The sequence below is a fragment of the Lepidochelys kempii genome, chromosome 2, assembly GCF_965140285.1.
Source record: "Lepidochelys kempii isolate rLepKem1 chromosome 2, rLepKem1.hap1, whole genome shotgun sequence".
Classification (NCBI taxonomy): Eukaryota; Metazoa; Chordata; order Testudines; family Cheloniidae; genus Lepidochelys; species Lepidochelys kempii.
In genome coordinates this window covers 77496133-77516097 of record NC_136381.1, presented here as the reverse complement: position 1 = coordinate 77516097, position 19965 = coordinate 77496133, and the positions used below count along the sequence as shown (strand labels likewise).

Here is a 19965-nt window from a genome sequence, read left to right as displayed (position 1 = left end):
ACTTTTTGAATCTCAACATCTACTGTCATTAAATAATTTCCCACAACTGTGAAATTAAATTGATAAATATAAAAAGAAACTGATGTCACAATTATAAAAAAGAAAAAAAACATCTAGCACAGAATATCCCAGGGAGTAGTAAATAGCATTGTTTGACTAGAGCAGATCTCCGCAAGAAAAATATCACTTGGACACAGTAGTTACAGAAAAGGTTCTAGCAACACTGTCCTTAGTTCAGTGTGGACAAGGCTTAAAATCTATAGCAACTTCAGGTCTACATCGGTTCTTTTTCTAGTATTCAAGAAATGAACTACTTTTGCAGTCTTTTTATTTTCCAAAAATCCACTTTATTACTCACTGTTGTACAATTTTTTTAAAAGACGACATTAAACAAGATAATGTTTATGCAACTAGACAGTTTTTGAAATTACCTAGTTGGAGAGAACAAGTCATCCAAGACAGTAACAATCAGTGAAGTATACATTTTCAAATAATGTGTGCTTAGTGCAATTTTTTTTTAATAGTTAAGTGTTTTAAGATTTATAAATCTTACGGTTTATACAAATTCTCAAATTAGATTAGACAATCTATTTTAAAGTTATTTTCCTAGTTTAGGCTATTCCCGTTTTTAGCATAAGGTTACCAAATGTAATGGGAACACTACTAGGTAGCGATGGCACCACATTTAGGCTTGGTAGTAACAAAAATACTTGACAAAAAATGAATAGTAATGTCAATGGAAAATGGTTTATTTGGATTTAAACATTCACCTGCTATTCAAGCAATGCATGCAGCAATGTACAAGTGAAACTGACTCATTTTAATTGAATTGTCCAAGCTGAGTAAAAATGTACAAAATAATCAAACAGGATAAATGGTGAATGTAAATTAGATGGGTAACATGCTTTTGGCTCCAATACACTCAATTAAGTCACACCAAGGATGAATATTTTTGGACCCTGATTTTTAAACAGAGTACTGTTCTGGTGTCTTCTTGAATAATGAAAACATAGTTCTGGAATTTTACTTTTTATATCCAGTGTTTTATAAACGACTGGTGGGTTGGGTTTTTGTTTGTGGTTACATTTACCATGGACCCTCATGAGTCAAAGGCTTTCTTATAGCTAAAAAAAATAAAAGATTCTAAAGGGGGGAGGAAATCAAGTCATCTTAAAATATCTACACCTAACATTGAAGATACTGTATATGAAAACAGAGAGGCTAATACTAAGTCCCTTAGGGCCTCATCTTCAATTGGTGTGAGGCTCATAGCTCCATTTGCATCAATAGAGATATGCCAAATTTATACTGGCTGAGGACCTGGCCCTTAATATACAAAGAAACTCACTGGTGTGGGTGAGTAGCAATGCCATCAGGATTTACTTTTACTGTAACAAGATTAGTTCAGAATACCTTCGATCTTATTAAAATCTTTGATGTCAGTGATGGTCTTGCCTTTAGTGTTGGCAGCAGACATTGCTCAGTGTAAATTCAGCTGCACTGAAACACACTACTGATAATCTAGAATACCTTGAACATTTTCATCCTTGTGAAGACTATCACAATTAGGTCTTATTAGAAATATTCTGAAGTCTACTTACAGTCTGATAGATAAAATATTACTTAAAGTGTAAAGCTTTGTATCTACCTTTTGCAATTCTTTAGACAATTAGGGTTTTGCACTGACTTGTATTCATGTGTGGAATTCTCATGGTCATCAATGGCAGTTCTCCACACAGACTCAGAGCAACATGACCCTTTGTCATGGATAACTTGTTTAAAAAAAAAAAAATCATATAATACAGGTTAAAAACAATTTCCATCCTAAGGCACGTGTTTACAGAGCAACTCCGAAAAGCAGCATTAGAAAAAAAAACAAAAGACCCTTAAGTTTCTCTTTTTTTTAAATAATAAAAGGGAAATTTATTTAATGCACAAAAGAATCTTGGGAGCACAGAAAAGATGAATAATTTACCCAGTATAGCAAATATTAACCAGCTGAAGACTTACTGAATTCAGGAACTGGTGGTTTATATCTTACTATCACAATCATGAGGTCACAATCTTATATACAGTGTTAAAGTATTTTAATATGTCAACTTTAATTATGCTTGTGCAATATAATTGTTCATTTTCCTAAAGGGTCTATATTTGTAAACTCCTCATATTAATAAATAGTAGGATATTTACCGTCCACAACAGTGGGCATCATACTTGAATTTTTTTAAAGAAAAATTCGTCAATGCCGTCTGTGTCCAGTTTTATGCTATATTTTGTCAGTTCTGCTCACAGAAAGAAATGACCGATTCCATAATACGATTAAAAATAAAGCTGTCACTGCCTCCTTTGCCTTGGGGTCCTTTTTTCTCCAGCGACACAGACCTAACCTGAATTTTACAGTAGGCATGAGTAGCCACATTGTATAAAACTTTAGGAAATATTCACCATCTCTGATGTGGTTATAGTGAAGCTCAAACAGCTGAGGAACAAATTATATCTAGAACAAGACGATAAGTAATGCTCTTGGAGTTCAAGATATGGTGTCTATTGTACTTCATTTGCATTACAATAGTTATCCCTATATGCTGAATTCATGATCTCCAAGTGTATTACTTAAAGTACTTACATACAATACTTATCTACATCCCTTGGAATAGTACATTTGGTGGGCACTAGTCCAATAGGAGGAAATATATTTTTGAATATTGTAACGTATATACAATACATACTGGTTTTTCATTTTTCTTTTTGTTTTCCATCCAACAAAATTTCTTCCAATGTAATCCTCTAGTATCTTGGTCTGAAATTTTACTTGTAAAATTTAAGTCTTGGATCTCAATTTGTACAGCTAAGACATTAAAACTAGTTATTTTGATATACACTATTTTTTCCTAAGAAAAAGGATGAATGAAATAAAGCTTTCCACCTCTCAAGCCAAACAGAAGAAAAAATTTGAATACTTAAAATAAGGAATACACTTAGTCTTGTATTAAAAGTAAACACAATAGAAAATACAATGCTAAGTAGAATGCAATATTATTGTATTCACATCATTTTAAAAGAAACACCTAAGATATAAACTTTAAAGCATAGGTAATGAGTACAGGTCAAAAATCTATTATATACTGCTGAATTAATGCAGGATTTACATCCTTATAACAACCCTAAATATATTTTGTAAACCACTTCCCTTAGCATGAAGGAAGAAAAAAAACAAAAAAATAAAACACAGAATCGGCTACATTCAAGTTTAAAAATATCTATCCTCTGAGAAGCATGACAATACCATTTATTTACAGATTTCAGTACTCTGACAGGCACATTTATCTCTTTACACATGTTTCTGCTAATGTCCTAAACTTGGGTTCCAGCTGATCTAAAAAGTCAAGCATCTCCTCTTCTTGCTGATCACTGCAGCAGCCTACAGAACCAGCCAATGATCCTCTTCCTTCATAGTTATATGGAAGGACATAGTCTTCAGAATGCTTATTTTCTTCATCCTGTCTGCACATATACACCTTCTGCATAAAAAGAAAAAACATACTATTAGTTTTCTTAAACTGTTATCCTAAACATATGGCATAAAAATAATTTTTGATTTACCTTTCATTGTTTAATTTTTAATCAGAGTGTGTCCTCTAATGGGTTCCTACATACAAAAAATGCACATGATTGGTCTATATCATTCATACTATAAAATAAGTATTTAACAAAAATCATTTTCTAGTGATCACACACAATAAAATGTGAAGAAACCTGTTAAACAATTAAATCCATTTGAAAACAAGATTAAAAGCATGATTTACACAAATACGGCCCTACCAAATTCACAGTCCATTTTGATCAATTTCACAGCCAGAGAATTTTAAAATTGGTCAACTTTATGTTTTCAGATGTTTACATCTGAAATTTCATGGTGTTGTAACCATAGGGGTCCCAACCCAAAAGGTACCCAGGAGGTGGGTCTGATCTCATTTCTCCCTTCCCTGAGCAGCCGTGCAGGGGATGGACAAGTCCTGTCACTCCCCAGCCTGGAGCACTCCCAGTAGCATGGGAAGATCAGAGTCACAGGGAAGGGCTTATTTCAGCGTCCGTGACACATTTTTCACAGCCGGGAAACTGGTAGAGCCCTATACATAAAACTTGGGTTTTCAGTTCATGGTGTACATACATTTTCTAATGTTGCACAGCAATACGTCCACCACATACATCAGGCCTTAAATTTTATCACTTGGAAGCATTTAGATAAAATCAGTACAATGGACAGTTAGACCAAAAGCAAGTACATCTGTGCACACACACACACACACCAGTCTCGTTCTAAATGGAAAGTAATAGTTCTGCTTAAAAACTGTTTTGGTGTGTTTCTCTTTGGAGGTAATTGGAGATAGTTAAATGATTGTCTTCGTTTTGTTCAAAAAGTGGTCTAACAATCATGCACGGGGGTGGGGGGGGGAAGGAATGGGAACTGTCGTAATTTCAAACAGCAGGATACTGGAGACAAATATTAAAATACTTACTTCACCTAGACGAGAATGCATGAAATTCTGCCATTCTGAGCATGAGTATCTGCCTTGTTCCATCGTGGACTGTCCATATCCCCTGACTGATTCCATGGTCTGATGTCCTCCTTTGGACATTTCAAAACTCTGTCCCCCAGTTTTTACTTCATGTCTTATTGTGCCCATGCCAACCCCTTGATCACAAGAATTTACAGTTGCAGCTTGTAGAGGAATTATATTTGGATCCTAAAAGCAAAGATAATAGTGGGGGTGGGGGGGGAAAATCTTACCAAAATACTCCAGGTGTAAATTTTTCTAACAAAGAAATATTTCCTTTTCTTTATCACCTTTGCTTTCGGACATATCACTTCAAAAAGGATACAAGACTTGGAAACGGTCAGTGCTTAAACTGAAATGTCTCATTCTGTGTGCATACAGTATTGTACTGAATCCATGCTCAGCACTCTCACTGATGCCTAAAAAGTTTGTGCATAAATCATGGGCAGTTGATGGCCTTTATATGCACATAGTTTAGAGAGCCTCTTACAAGGACTACTTTGAGAAGCGAAAAGCACTCAGATACTTTCATATTATAGATCATTTGCTAGTATACTATAAAGTTACATAAATAAAATATACATAAATAAAATAATGTTAGGTTGTAAAGTCAAGCACTAAAGTTGCAAAGCCAAATTTATAGTTGCTTGTGCAACCTTCATTCTGTTCCCTTGGGCATTTCAGTCTTTGCACTGAATGAGGCTGGAGTCCTGTAGAAAAAAATTGTATATGATCACATAATTAAAGACTTTTGCAATGCCTAGGCACAAGGAGGCCAGTTTAAAGTTACACAGGCAATCATAAATCTGACATTTCCTAACTTTTTGAAACCTAAGTAACATTTTAACATTTTTAATGTCATTAAATTTTTAATAGGAAAAAACTGCTACTGTAACACCTCACCATACACCCTAATAATGCATGATTATGATTTGAATCCAGAGCCTTCAGCATGGACTGATATTACTTGAGCAAACATTAGGTAGCAGCAGAAGACTTATTCCACAGAGGGGGATAGACTGAGTCTGAGGGTGGCTGGGTGTGGAGAGCCCTGGCTCAGTTCTCACCTCCCCTCCAACTCATCCCTCCACTCACACAATCAGTTTGGGGAGCTCCTTCCCTGCATATAGTGTCCCAAGAAGGGGAACTAGGCTAAGCCATGGCAATTTAGGGTTTTTGATTTTTTTTGGAGGGGGAAGAGGAGAACCTGGTCAGGTTTTTCTTCTCCTCTCTGCGCCCCTTCCCTCCTGGCCTCCTGGAAAGTGCGGGTGTTGCAGATTACTGAAACTGTGTCAGGTCAGGGATGAGTCTTGGCTCTTTTTTCCTATCTCCAATGGCACAACTGCTCTGGCAGCTCCTAGGTGTTCCCATGGTGGTAGCCGTGCTACTACAGCAGCATGAGCCCAGCTTTAAGATGCTTCAGGTGTTTAGGTTTCAGAGTAACAGCCGTGTTAGTCTGTATTCGCAAAAAGAAAAGGAGTACTTGTGGCACCTTAGAGACTAACCAATTTATTTGAGCATGAGCTTTCGTGAGCTACAGCTCACTTCATCGGATGCATACCGTGGAAACTGCAGCAGACTTTATATACACACAGAGAATATGAAACAATACCTCCTCCCGGCCCACTGTACCAGCAGGACAGTGGGCCGGGAGGAGGTATTGTTTCATATTCTCTGTGTGTATATAAAGTCTGCTGCAGTTTCCACGGTATACCAGCAGGACAGTGGGCCGGGAGGAGGTATTGTTTCATATTCTCTGTGTGTATATAAAGTCTGCTGCAGTTTCCACGGTATGCATCCGATGAAGTGAGCTGTAGCTCACGAAAGCTCATGCTCAAATAAATTGGTTAGTCTCTAAGGTGCCACAAGTACTCCTTTTCTTTTTTCAGGTGTTTAGTGACTTTGCCATTTTGCCAAATGAATGTTCCCCTTGCAATTCTGGCATTTTCAAACTTGAGTGCTTGATTTTACAACTTTAAATGTTCTTTTAACCATCTGAGCTAACAGAGTAACTGATAGCAGTTACACGCCGTTATCCCCTGTACGGACCAGCCACCAAAGGTGGGGGAGAGGGAGAATTTGCCAGTGCATTTCTCATATACTTGCTTACAGCAGGGGAATGTGTAAGGACTCAGGATTTCTGGATTTAATTCCAGGTTATGGAGGAGAGTGTGTCCTAGTTATGAGACTCTTTTGTCTATGTCCACACAGCCTGTCCGGGTCTCCCTCTGCTACACCCCCACCTCATCAAGAGTTGAGCCCCATGCTCCTTTTCCTATTTAACCCATCCCTCTATTTAAAAATTAAACCATGCTTTTCAAATGAATACATTTACTAATGCATTATCCTAGCTTTTTATTATTTCACTTACTCGCTGATTCACAAATTTGCAAAGCGTCTCCATGTCATACTGTGTTAACTACAATATCTTCATTACATGTTCCTACAGTTAAATAAATACACACACAACTCACCATCACCTCTTCTCCTGGTGCTTCTGTGTTTGATATAATTAAGTTCTGATTAGCTAAATCATCAGTCACATGTTTACTCACTGCCCCCGTGCCATAACAGCCGCAAAGTGTAATCAGGATTACTACATAAGGGAAAATAAAATGAAAAAGCATCTTGAGCATAAGGTACTGGATTTTTGTATATGTCTGAGAGGAATATGTGCACAGTCCCGTATTGATAAAGTACTAGGATTTGTGTCTGGAGATAAAATACTAAGTGCGATTAGTGACTGGCAAATTTGAAACCTCTAAATATTCTGGTGTGCAAAAACTAGGGCTGTCGATTAATCGCACTTAAATCACACAATTAACTCACAAAAAATCAATCAGGATTAATCACAGCTTCAGTCGCACTGTTAAACAATAGAATACCAATTGAAATTTATTAAATATTTGTGGATGTTTTTCTACATTTTCAAATATATTGATTTCAATTACAACAGTATATAGAGTGTACAGTTCTCACTTTATATTATTTTTATTACAAATGTTTACACTGTAAAAATGCTAAAAGAAATACTACTTTTCAGTTCATCTCATACAAGTCCTGTAGTGCATTCTCTTTATCATGAAAGTGCAGCTTACAAATGTAGATTTTTTGGTTACATAACTGCACTCAAAAACAAAACAAAGTAAAATTTTAGAGCCTACAAGTCCACTCGGTCCTACTTCTTGTTCAGCCAATTGCTAAGACAAACAAGTTTGTTTACAGGAGATAATGCTGCCCGCTTCTTATTTACAATGTCACCTGAAAGTGAGACCAGGCATTTGAATTACACTTTTGTAGCCAGCACTGCAAGGTATTTACATGTCACATATGCTAAACATTTGAATGCCCCTTCATGCTTCGGCCACCATTCCAAAGAACATGCTTCCATCCTGATGACGCTAGTTAAAAAAGTAATGTATTAATTAAATTTGTGACTGAACTCCTGGGGGGAGAACTGTATGTCTCCTGCTCTGTTTTACCCGCATTCTGCCATATATTTCATGTTATGGCAGTCTTGGATGATGACCCAGCACATGTTGTTCATTTTAAGAACTCTTTCACTTCAGATTTCATAAAACTCAAAGAAGTTACCAATGTGAAATTTCTAAAAATAGCTACAGCACTCAACCCAAGGTTTAAGAATCTGAAGTGCCTTCCAAAATCTGAGCAGGACAAGGTGTGGAGCATGGTCTCAGAAGTCTTAAAAGAGCAACACTCTGATGAGGAAACTACAGAACCCAAACCACTAAAAAAGAAAATCAACCATCTGCTGGTGGCATCTGACTCAGATGATGAAAATGAACATGCACCAGTCCGCACTGCTTTGGATTGTTATCCAGCAGAACCCGTGATAAGCATCGACGCATGTCCTTGCAATGGTGGTTGAAACAAGAAGGGACATATGAATCTTTAGTGCATCTGGCACGTAAATATCTTGCGACGCTGGCTACAACTGTGCCATGCGAATGCCTTTTCTGACTTTCACGTGACATTGTAAACAAGAAGGAGGCAACATTATCTCCCACAAGTTCAACTTTCATGATCAAGAGAGTGCACTATAGTACTTGTAATGAGGGAATTGAAAAATACTATTTCTTTTGGTTTTTTACAGTGCAAACATTTGTAATAAAAAATATAAAGTGAGCACTGTACACTTTGTATCCTGTTTTGTAATTAAATCAATATATTTGAAAACAGAAAAACATCCAAAAATATTTAAATAAATGGTATTCTATTAACAGCGTGATTAATCGTGATTAATTTTTTTAATTGCTTGACAGCCCTAAAAATAGCTATACAAAATCCCAACATTAACTCTCCCCCGAGGGAAGAAGAGAGAAGAAAAGAACCACAAGTGACAAATATTAGTCACATCATTTAACACAGTTCTGGAAGTTGCTCAGATACTATGGTGATGCAGGCTATGTAAGAATCTTAATAGAAGAGGCAGTATCAATTTTGAAACAGACTCTAGTATCTAATTTTAAAAAGATAATATTTTGCATTTCATATAAAAGTACCAACATACTTACATAGCAGTAATAGTGATCCCAGAATCATTGCAAGGATGGCCCATACACCAAGAGTAACAGCTGCATTTTGTCGGACAAAACCACAATCACTTGGAGTAATACAATCACAATAGTTAACTTTAACCACACTTGTTCCTTGTCTTCCTGCATTATCCCTCACGCTGATAGGAATTGTATATATTCCAAATGGAATACCATCCCTTGGTGAAAGATACATAGATTTAGCTGCAAAAAAGACAAAACAAATGTAATGTTGACTGTTAAAACAATTGTTACCTTTTCTCTGTAACTGATGCAAAGGAAATTTCTAAAGGCTCCAGCCCTGCAAAGGAATCCACGTGGGTGGACTATATCACCTAAATACATAAAGACCCGCTGAAGCCACTGGTGTATTAAATGAAGTAGGTGAGACACTGTACAGGGGTAAGGGTCTGCCCACAGAAACCTCACTGCAGGATCGGAGCTTAATTCTCTAGCTTTCAGTTACTGGATAGGAAAGCAGTTATTCTGTGCTGTACCATACAGTTAAGTTTTATCACTGACATGGACAACAAAAAATATTTCTAAGATTTACACCCCTTCTCTAAGTATACTTTGTTGATGATTAAGAACAGGAAATGAAAAGTGAGAGCTGAATTGTCCTCTTCTGAAGGTCCCTAGTATGAAACTTTGGTAGGTTTTGTTACTGTTTGTTTTCAGTTTTACCGATTTAAAATTATATTTGTTTTCACAGTGAAGATGCCAGCCTGTGCTCCTGATGAAGGGACATTCTGTTGTCTTTTTCTATTAAAGAAACAGAAGCTAATTAACTTCTTCCTCCATTCCTTAACATGGGAACTGCCATAATCAATCAGATGAGCTGTCCTAGTTCAGTATCTTTTTTCTGGTAATGAGTGGTCTTACAGAAAGATGTCTTACATGCCTTACAGCAAGATGCAAGAAACCAATATTGGACAACAACGAGGAAGATGCCCACTAGAGAAGTTTCTTCCTAACTCCCATCGGTTACTGGCTGGCTTTACCCTGAGACATGAAAATGTATATCCCTTCTAAAATATTTCAGTTTGTCTAATGAAACTCTGGATTTTTTTTAATATAAATTTCTAATCACTTTTTAATCCCTCCAAACTCTTGGTCTCATTAATACCTTGTGGCAGTGAGTTTCACATGTTAAAAGGAAACAGATACACAATACAAAGTTGTTAGTTTTAAATTTGATGCCCCTCAAGGTAACAATGCGATGATTGGGAACAGCATCAAAAGGCGTGCCTAACCAGTCAAATTTTTGTAGTTATCATTGTACAGGAGAGTTTGAAGGAGGAAACGTGAAATGGCTTTGAGAACGTTTACGGGGAGTTCCTTGTAGGCACTGGAGAAAGAACATAAGAATGGCCATACTGGGTCAGACCAAAGGTCCATCCAGCCCAGTATCCTGTCTACTGACAGTGGCCAATGCCAGGTGCCCTAGAGGGAGTGAACCTAACAGGTAATGATCTAGTGATCTCTCCCCTGCCATCCATCTCCACCCTCTGACAAACAGAGGATAGGGACACCATTTCTTACCATCCTGGCTAATAGTCGTTAATGGACTTAACCTCCATGAATTTATCCAGTTCTCTTTTAAACCCTGTTATAGTCCTAACCTTCACAACCTGCTCAGGCAAGGAGTTCCACAGGTTGACTGTGCGCTGAGTGAAGAAGAACTTCCTTTTATTTGTTTTAAGTGTGCTACCCATTAATTTCATTTGGTGACCCCTAGTTCTTATATTATGGGAACAAGTAAATAACTTTTCCTTATTCACCTTCTCCACACCACTCATGATTTTATATACCTCTATCATATTCCCCCTTAGTCTCCTCTTTTCCAAGCTGCAAAGTCCTGGCCTCTTTAATCTCTCCTCATATAGGACCCGTTCCAAACCCCTAATCATTTTAGTTGCCCTTTTCTGAACCTTTTCTAATGCCAATATATCTTTTTTGAGATGAGGGGACCACATCTGTACGCAAGATGTGGGCATACCATGGATTTATATAAGGGCAATAATATAGTCTCCATCCCTTTTTTAATGATTCCTAACATCCTGTTTGCTTTTTTGACTGCCACTGCACGGACATCTTCAGAGAACGATCCACGCATGACTCCAAGATCTTTCTCCTGATTAGTTGTAGCTAAATTAGCCCCCATCATATTGTATGTATAGCTGGGGTTATTTTTTCCAAATGTGCATTACTTTACAGTTATCCACATTAAAATTCATTTGCCATTTTGTTGCCCAATCACTTTTTTTGTGAGATCTTTTTGAAGTTCTTCAGTCTGCTTTGGTCTTAACTATCTTGAGCAGTTTAGTATCATCTGCAAACTTTGCCACCTCACTGTTTACCCCTTTCTCCAGATCATTTATGAATAGGCTGAATAGGATTGGTCCTAGAACTGACCCTTGGGAAACACCACTAGTTACCCCTCTCCATTCTGAAAATTTACCATTTATTCCTACCTTTTGTGTCTTTTAACCAGTTCTCAATCCATGAAAGGATCTTCCCTCTTATCCCATGACAACTTAAATTCACATAAGAGCCTTTGGTGATGGACTTGTAAAAGACTTTCTGGAAACCTAAGTACACTCTATGAACTGGATCCCCCTTGTCCACAGGTTTGTTGACCCCCTCAAAGAACTTTAATAGATTAGGTGGGAGGGATAGCTCAGTGGTTTGAGCATTGGCCTGCTAAACCCAGGGTTGTGAGGTCAATCCTTGAGGGAGCCATTTAGGGATATGGGGCAAAAATTGGGGATTGGTCCTGCTTTGAGCAGGGGGTTGAACTAAATGACCTCCTGAGGTCCCTTCCAACCCTGATATTCTATGATTAGTAAGGCATGATCTCCCTTTACAGAAACCATGTTGACTTTTGCGCAACAATTTATGTTCTTCTATGTGTCTGACAATTTTATTCTTTACTATTGTTTCAACTAATTTGCCCGGTACTGACATTAGACTTACCGGTCTGTAATTGCCAGGATCACCTCTAGAGACCTTCTTAAATATTGGCGTTACATTAGCTACCTTCCAGTCAATTGGGTACAGTAGCCGATTTAAAGGACAGGTTACAAACCATAGTTAATAGTTCCGCAATTTCACAGTTGAGTTCTTTCAGAACTCTTGGGTGAATGCCTTCTGGTCCCGGTGACTTGCTACTGTTAAGTTTCTCAATTAATTCCAAATCCACAAATGTGTTTGTTGGAAAATCTGACAAAAATGGGCAACCCTTCCTTATTGGGAGAATGGAGGCCGAAAGAGACATCTCAATAAATGAATAAGATTTATAGGTAGGGTGAGATAGACCAGAAAGGGTCTAAAGTAAAAGGTCTTAAGTGAAGACAAGTAATTTTTGTGTCTGACTTACTGGAGAAGGAGAGAGATGAGAAAAGGGGAAGAGGGGGGAATGGCTGAAATGACAAACTAGGAAAATGATCATTGGGACAGCATTTTGAATGCATACAAGTAGGGCAATGTGACATTTGTGAAGACTGGAGAGGAGGAGGTTGTAGTACTTAAAGAATGTGGTGAGGGCCTGAACAAGAATTATAGATGTCTTGGGGGGTGGGGAAGAGAGGGGGAGGGAGAGAGAGAAAAGGCTGGATCTTACAGATGTTGAAACACAGGAAATAAATCAGGGAAAAACACAGGTCTGCAATTTTTTCCATCTGTTTTTGACTAGTTCCAGTATAACATGCTGTACCTTCTAATCCTCCAGCATAACCGTTCATTTTAAAGAGATAGTGTATATCTGTGTTAGCAGCTTGGCCATGTCATTCTTAAAAACCATCCATTTCTGGTGACTTTTGTTGTTGTGTTTTTCACTTTATTCCATCACCTCCTCTTTTGACACTTTAATCTCATCTTTATTATCTGAAAAGAGTGGGATTCAGATTCTGTGCTGTGCCTCTCAGAAGACACCATCCACCTCTGCACCTTCCTATTTCTGGGTTGGTCAAGGTGCCAGCGTGGCTCTCAGAGTAGTTAGAGCTTCCCCTGTATCTGCTGTAACTTACAGGTGTTTCCCCACTGTTGCAAATGGGCTATTCCAAAGCCAGAATAACTGGAGCACAGAGCTCTCTGGAGTGCCTTTCCATCTATTTTCTATTCCAGGTACCCTCAGATGGGGGCTGTGCAGGAGGGCAGCACTGGGCTGCACGTCAGGGGCAATGCTGGACTGTATAGAGGGTTCTGTTTAGGGGGTTACAAAGGAAACTTGAATCTGGCCCTAGTTTGGAGTAGGTGGTTCCCTAACTTCCTCATTTGGTGAAGAGTGATGCCAAGAAATGTAGCATTTCTGCCATGTCCTTATTCTCCCTTAAGTGTCCCCTTTACTCCGTTGTAATCCAACAGACCCACCTCTTACAGTTTTCTTGCTTATATTTAAAAATCTTCCTATTTGTTTTCAGACATTTGGCTATTTGCTCTTCAAAATTGCTTTTAGTCCTCCTAACTTACATACTTTTTGCCTGCATTGTTCCTTTTTATTGCTCGGACTTCCATTTTCTGAAGGATATCTTTTAGGTTAAAAAAACCCTACCTTTCTATTTGATCATTCTGGTTTCTTTCTTGTTTTGCTACTTCCTGAGTGTTTGCACGCTTTCTGCGACTCTGGTATGCTATGAATAATCTCCAAATACTTATTGTAAGTATGTCAAAAAATACAAAGAAGTAGCACAAGTCTGCTTACTGAAAAAGATACAATAAATCTGGCAATTAATACTATTAATAATTCTTGTTTTTAAAAAGAATACACAATATTGCATACCATCGTGTTGTACTGTTTGCCATCCTGAACCCACACTCCTGTCAGAAATATCAAATCTAAAAGGTGCAGAATAGGGATAGTCATTAGGATTGACTGCAGTAATACAAACTGGTTTTCGGTCTTTGCATATTATGAAGTCTCTTGGAGTCAAGATGGGGTAATATCTGTTGCAAGCATCTATAGTAGCCAACACCGTTCCAGTACCTCTTTTACCACCTAGGAGACAGAAATAATAATTTCAGTGCTGTTTAACTTTTAATGCTCTCCACGTTTTAAAACTCCGTGGTTTCATCTGATCCAAGCTAGTACCCAGCATTTAAAAGTAAAAGCAGAGGGGGAGTTTCCCAACCTCTCCCCTAGCTTATAGGAGCACTGATTTCCCCTTGGCTGCTGATGCAAGGGCTCAATAGCCAGAGGACTGTGAAATGAAATCAGAAGCTGATGCCTTGCCGGTGGGGGGGGGAGGGGGGGCGGAGAAAGAAGACCCAGCATTTCTGGGAGCAGGTATAGCAGCATCTGATAGGAGGGGGGAAAGGTGTTCCAATTGGTATTCTCTTACTCAGCTCCTCTAAAGAAAAATCTGCCTCTTGCTGCCCCCCACACCCACCTTTCCAAAAACAAAGCTGCAAGGAGCAGGGAGACCTACATTTGGGAGCTTTATCTCCACTTTAGGGAAGACAGACAGAGGAATCATTCATAAATAGGTTGTATGATAAATCCTTGTCTCGAATGGTCATGAGATCTTTAAAAATGCAGGCTATTCCACAGTGTATTTCAAAATCATGTAGGAAAGAATTCTGCCTTTGTCCCCAGTCTCCAATATCTGTTTTTACATCATTACAGATTCTCCATCCTGATCAAACCTAAACGATGGTGTTTACAAAAGTGGGAGACTGGTGCACCAGGATGCAGGGGTCAAACAGTTCCACATGTTGATGTGCACACACTTTGTTTGGCTGGCTATGGTCCTGCTTGGGAATGTGAATTCCTTTCACATAGAATTCTTCTATTGTCCCTCCTCTTTCCCTTGCATCATCTTTTGGTGATGGGATGCAGCAATGCCACATCACCATACAACAGACCTATGACAACAGCCACCAACACCAGTAAAATCCTCCTCTTAGCTGAACTGACCCACTGTCAACACCTGAAGTTATCTAGTAACCTCCACAGAAATGACTAGGACTTGCATATGCAGAATGCTGAAGTCAAATTATTTCTTACTGCTTCCTTTTATAGATATATCTGCTCACTGTTATATACTGCATTTACAGTTAGCAACTTAAATTGTAAATTTTGAGTAATCCAATTGCATCAAAGTTAGTTAAACTTTTTAAGTACAGGTTCTGCTTACAAAGTAATGTGAAGAACTTTAAATTTATTCCCATTCAGATTTTAACAGATAAGGGCTAGATCCTGACACTGTGTTCAATGCATTTTTGCTTTCAATATGAAATGCATGTTCTAATGCCTCTAATAGTACTCATATTGTCACACCAAAATATTTAAGTCTTTGGGCTGCAATCACTAAATTTACCTTGAAGATCAAGTGAGCTGCAGCTCACGAAAGCCTTGCTCAAATAAATTTGTTAGTCTCTAAGGTGCCACAAGTACTCCTTTTCTACTAGCGACACTAAGCATTTGGGAAACAAAAAGGGTACTTCATTAGCTTATCTCAATGATGTCTTTTCCTAGGATAACAAAAGGATACAGATGAGTACACATAAATTGTGTAATCCTTTAATGTTAATTTTCAACACCAAAATCAGTTTTAGAGTGAGAACCTGATTCAGCAACCCTTAAGCATGAGTAGTACTTATCTGTGAGTAATCCCAGATAAAATAGGGACTACTAATAAGAGTAAGTACTACTTATTGTGAGAAAAGTTGCAGAATCTAGCCTTAAGTAGGGTACTGGAGAAGAGAAAACAAATATATTATAGAGGGGAAAAAAAAACAGTAAAGCAAAATTACTCTTAAAAGTGCTCTTAATTTATATGCTTCCTAGTTAGACTGCAAGGGATCAAACAGAAGATTAAAAATAAGCTTTACAGGGATTTTGTATTTACAGAATGACATCCTGATTCCACCCTGCCCCCTCCAGCCAACCTCATGGCTGTCTGTTGTACCATCAAGGGGATTGGTGGGGAGGAGGGTTATTTGGGAATAGAGAAGGAAACAAAATCAAAAGAAAAAAAAAAAAGTGTTCACCAATGAAAGTATCAGATTTAATATATTTCAAAATAAATATCAATGTATTTTAAATGAGAACTGAGCTCTTGTTGAAATCTGGCCCCAATTGCGAGTGATGAATACTTTTGAAAATCTGGCCCTGAAAGATGTATGCAGTTGCTCAAACTAGAACAGCTACTCCCAGTCCCCGTGAACAATTGTTATTCTTTTCCTCCTATTGGAGAACGGGAATTACCGCTCCCAAAAAAAATGCAATGGTAAAAAGCCTGTCTCCATTACAATCAACTGCAGGTTTAGAGGAAAAATAGTTTAATGTGACACAGTTCCGAGAATGTTTGTGTGCGCACACGAGCACGTGTGATTCATTTATACACCAAACAGATTATACATATAACATTTGTACTCACTTCGGTCTATTGCAAGGACGGTAATATTGCATTGCCTGACTGCCATATCTTTGTCAAAAAGTGTAGTAGTTCTGAGCTCGCCTGAGTTTTCATCAATGGTGATCCAGCTGCATTGGCCAGGTGCTATCCGATAGCTAGTAAAAATAAAAGTGTTTAAAAAATAATTGTACAATGCTTATCTCCCCATATCCCCCAAAATGCTGTATATTTAATAAACTAGTATAATAAAATTATTTATACCTTATGCCTTCACTATTTCCTGTTTCTGGATCCTCTGCTAGGTATTTGCCAACCACTGTTCCAACTGTCGCGCATCCGTCAATTCTTATATGTAACAAACAAGGATTGAATACTGGTCCCTCATCAACATCTACTACGATAACTCTAACAGTACAGATGCCCTGGGGAAGTGCACTTGAATATGGTACTACTGCATAAGGTATCTCATTAACTACAGTAATCTCAAGTATCCTCAGATTGGCGGTTTCATAGTCCAATCCCTGTAAAATAAATTTAGGTCTATTAAATTAACCAAAACCTGCTATAAATTTTCTCATCACAGTTTTTAACAATAAAAAGAGACCAAGTCATACATGGTCATGATTTTAGAAAAGGACTAATTATTTTGGGTGCTCAATTCTTGGGTGTCCCACCTGAGAAACCTTAAAAGGGCTTGATTTTCAGGAAGTGCTAAGTACCAGCTTCTTTTTCTTAAATAAGTGGCATCCCTAGCATGGCATAAGCAGCACCAAAAAAACAAGGTTATATTTGTAACTCTATTGGGCTTCTCTCCACCTCAAGGGCTACTTTGAAAACTAAGTATGTTTATTTCTGTAACAGAGGCCTGGTTGGTCTACATTTAACAATTAGATTGCCCTAGCTATACCACTCAGGGCTGTGGACAATTTTGCACCCTGAGTGCTGTGTTTAGGTTGACTTAATTCCCAAGAATTCTTCCATTGACCTAGCCTCTTGAAGGGGTGGATTACCTACATTGGTAGAAACACACCTTTCATTGATGTACGAAGCGTCTACGCTATGTTGGCATAGCTGCTGCATCATAGCTGTGCTGCTAAGCGTAGACATGCCCTGACTTTCTTCCTAGAATACTTGCTACCTTTCTTGTCTGTTGCCACAAGTCAAGAATCCTTTCCTATTAGAAAGGCATATAGGTGCTTAGTGAGAATTCAACAGTAAGAGCCTCTGAACCTATAGTGCAGCTGGCATGACTAGTGTTTTGGTTTTTTTTGTACATGGCGTCTAGGCTGTCTTTAATGGCGGATCTCACCTTGTAAGCCTCCCATTTATAAACACTAATAGAGATATCAGGTTGCTTTTACACATGCAGAAATACTGATAAACGCTGATTAAAAAAAACACATTCTTGAAATGCTTTGATTACCTCACACTTTCCAATATAAAAAATTCTCCTCTTTAAGAGGACAAATATGATGAAGCCATGTTCCATACAGCAAGTATGGACATTATAAGGAAAGCATAGTGTTAACTCTTAAGCTAAAACAGAATCCTCACTGCAGAATTGTTAGAAATGTTATCATGTGTGGGCCAGCGAGTAGAAGGTAACAGTTATCTGCACGTAATAAGAGCTTTACATTTTCCAAGTACAGAGAGACAGAGAGGTTAAGGGTCTTGCCTGGGAGAAATTGTGATCCTCCCTTTGTCTTGTATTGCCTATCTGTAAAATAATACCTATATATTATTTTACAGACCTAAGCATATACAGGAACTAAGGTGTATACAGCCACAGAGAGGTAGAAAGGCAAGAATCATTTACCTACACACTCCAAATTACACAGATAGTTAAGAAACAAAGGTTAAGTGACTGCTTTGAATGGCTTACTTAAACTCCGTAAGCTTCTGTTTTCCATTTGTAAAATATGGGAGGATAATATTTCCTTCCTTCACAGTAATTTTATGAACCGTAGTGAAACATTTGTAAAGAACTATGCTAGATAAGACCAAAGTGTTGTTATTAAGGGCAGTCATTGGCAGAGATAGTATAAGAACTCAGTACTGCCTGGTTTTAAGCCCTCACTTAATCCATTAAACTATATGATCTTTTAAAGGAGAACCTCTTAAGAACTTGAGCTAGCCCCCATTGACTTAAATGGAAGAAAGATCAGCACTTAAGAAAACTGGATGTGAACCTGCAAACCTATACATTAGTATTATACATTCTTTAGGTACTTAGTCTCAATGTACACTTTACAGGCTTGTCTACATGACACCACAATCTGGACTATAGGGGTGTGGGGCGGGATGTGAATTGCAGGGCACTCACAAACATTGTGCTCTAACTGCTCCATGTAGACCCTGCAGGTGTGAACTAATAAAAAGGTACCAAGTTCATGTTGATGTAGTCCTGTTTCAATTAGTGAAAGGCACCATTCCTTGTCAAAACTAGATTAAGCCAAAATGTGGAATTTTGGCCTAGCTATTACAGAATTAAAATGAATTACTCCACTCCATCCCCAAAACACATTAGGAAAACTCAAAAAAAGGGACATACATCTAAACATTTTATCAAATCTCACTAAACATGTTGTCCAATTTGCTACACATTTTCTAGAAAAATTCTACCCCGAGAGAAATATCAGGTGAATTTTTTTGTTCAATTTGGGAAGGAAGCAGAGCCAAAATCCAACAGATAATTAAGTGTTATTAACTAACCAGAATTTATAGCTACAACAAAAAAGTGAAAACTAGATTTGTTTAAAAAAAAAAAAAAAAAAAAAAAAAAACACCCAGACTTTTGGTTGATGTTTTCATCTTTGCTTACCTTAACAACACATAATACCCCTTCATTTGTTCTTCCATCTGTTGTAATAGCAAAATGGTTATCTTCATTTCCTTTTACAATGCTGAATCTACAGTTCCAGGCAGGTGAGTTAGGCTCATCCTTGTCCAAACAAGGAATTCTCATTATTTCCACATTCACTTGGTTTTCCTGTACTTTTGTTTCATACTGAAATAAAATATTATCTATTGTTTAAATAAATATAAAGTACAGTATTACATAGTTCAGGAAAGAAAGTTATATTGTGTTTAAATGCAAGGCCTTAAATCCAACGGCCAGTGTAAAGCTTTGGTCATGAGGTTTTGGTTCTTGGGTTTGTTTATTTGTTTTTCTTTAAGTGAAACATTAAGCATCCCTTTCTGTGATTGTAGGTGAAATTCTCTGGATGAAATCTTGGCCCAAGTGAAGTCAATGGAAATAAGATTTCAACCAGAGAATTTCACCTTCCTGAAAAGGAATACTTAATGCATTGCTTAGAGAACAAACAAAAACATTAAACTATAAAGCTGCTGTAGTGAGGTTTTAACTGCTACCAAAGTGACATGAGATAAACCAGAAAAAGGCCCTCTTGTACCAGAATAAGAGTGTCCTTTGTGAGGAGTTATACCAGTATAACTATAGCAGCTTAATTTCGCTCTTTTCCTTATACCAGT

General features: G+C 37.7%; 1 protein-coding gene across 2 annotated transcripts in view; it reads right to left on the bottom strand.

The window, feature by feature from the left end:
- Positions 1 to 3095: 3095 nt before the first annotated feature.
- LOC140906755 (desmocollin-2) overlaps positions 3096 to 19965 on the bottom strand; it is a 38911-nt gene continuing 22041 nt past the window's right edge. Inside the window, exons 9-17 of one of the 2 annotated variants that reach the window (XM_073331331.2) lie at positions 19295 to 19480; positions 16735 to 16994; positions 16495 to 16628; positions 13896 to 14111; positions 9095 to 9319; positions 7034 to 7155; positions 4521 to 4748; positions 3604 to 3649; positions 3440 to 3521 (exon numbers count right to left, since the gene is read on the bottom strand). In XM_073331331.2, coding sequence (XP_073187432.1) covers positions 3614 to 3649; positions 4521 to 4748; positions 7034 to 7155; positions 9095 to 9319; positions 13896 to 14111; positions 16495 to 16628; positions 16735 to 16994; positions 19295 to 19480 — 1407 coding nt within the window. In that variant the 3' untranslated portion in view covers positions 3440 to 3521; positions 3604 to 3613. Of the gene's footprint in view, positions 3522 to 3603; positions 3650 to 4520; positions 4749 to 7033; positions 7156 to 9094; positions 9320 to 13895; positions 14112 to 16494; positions 16629 to 16734; positions 16995 to 19294; positions 19481 to 19965 lie in introns of both variants that reach the window. The other variant, XM_073331330.2, reaches the window with a different exon arrangement.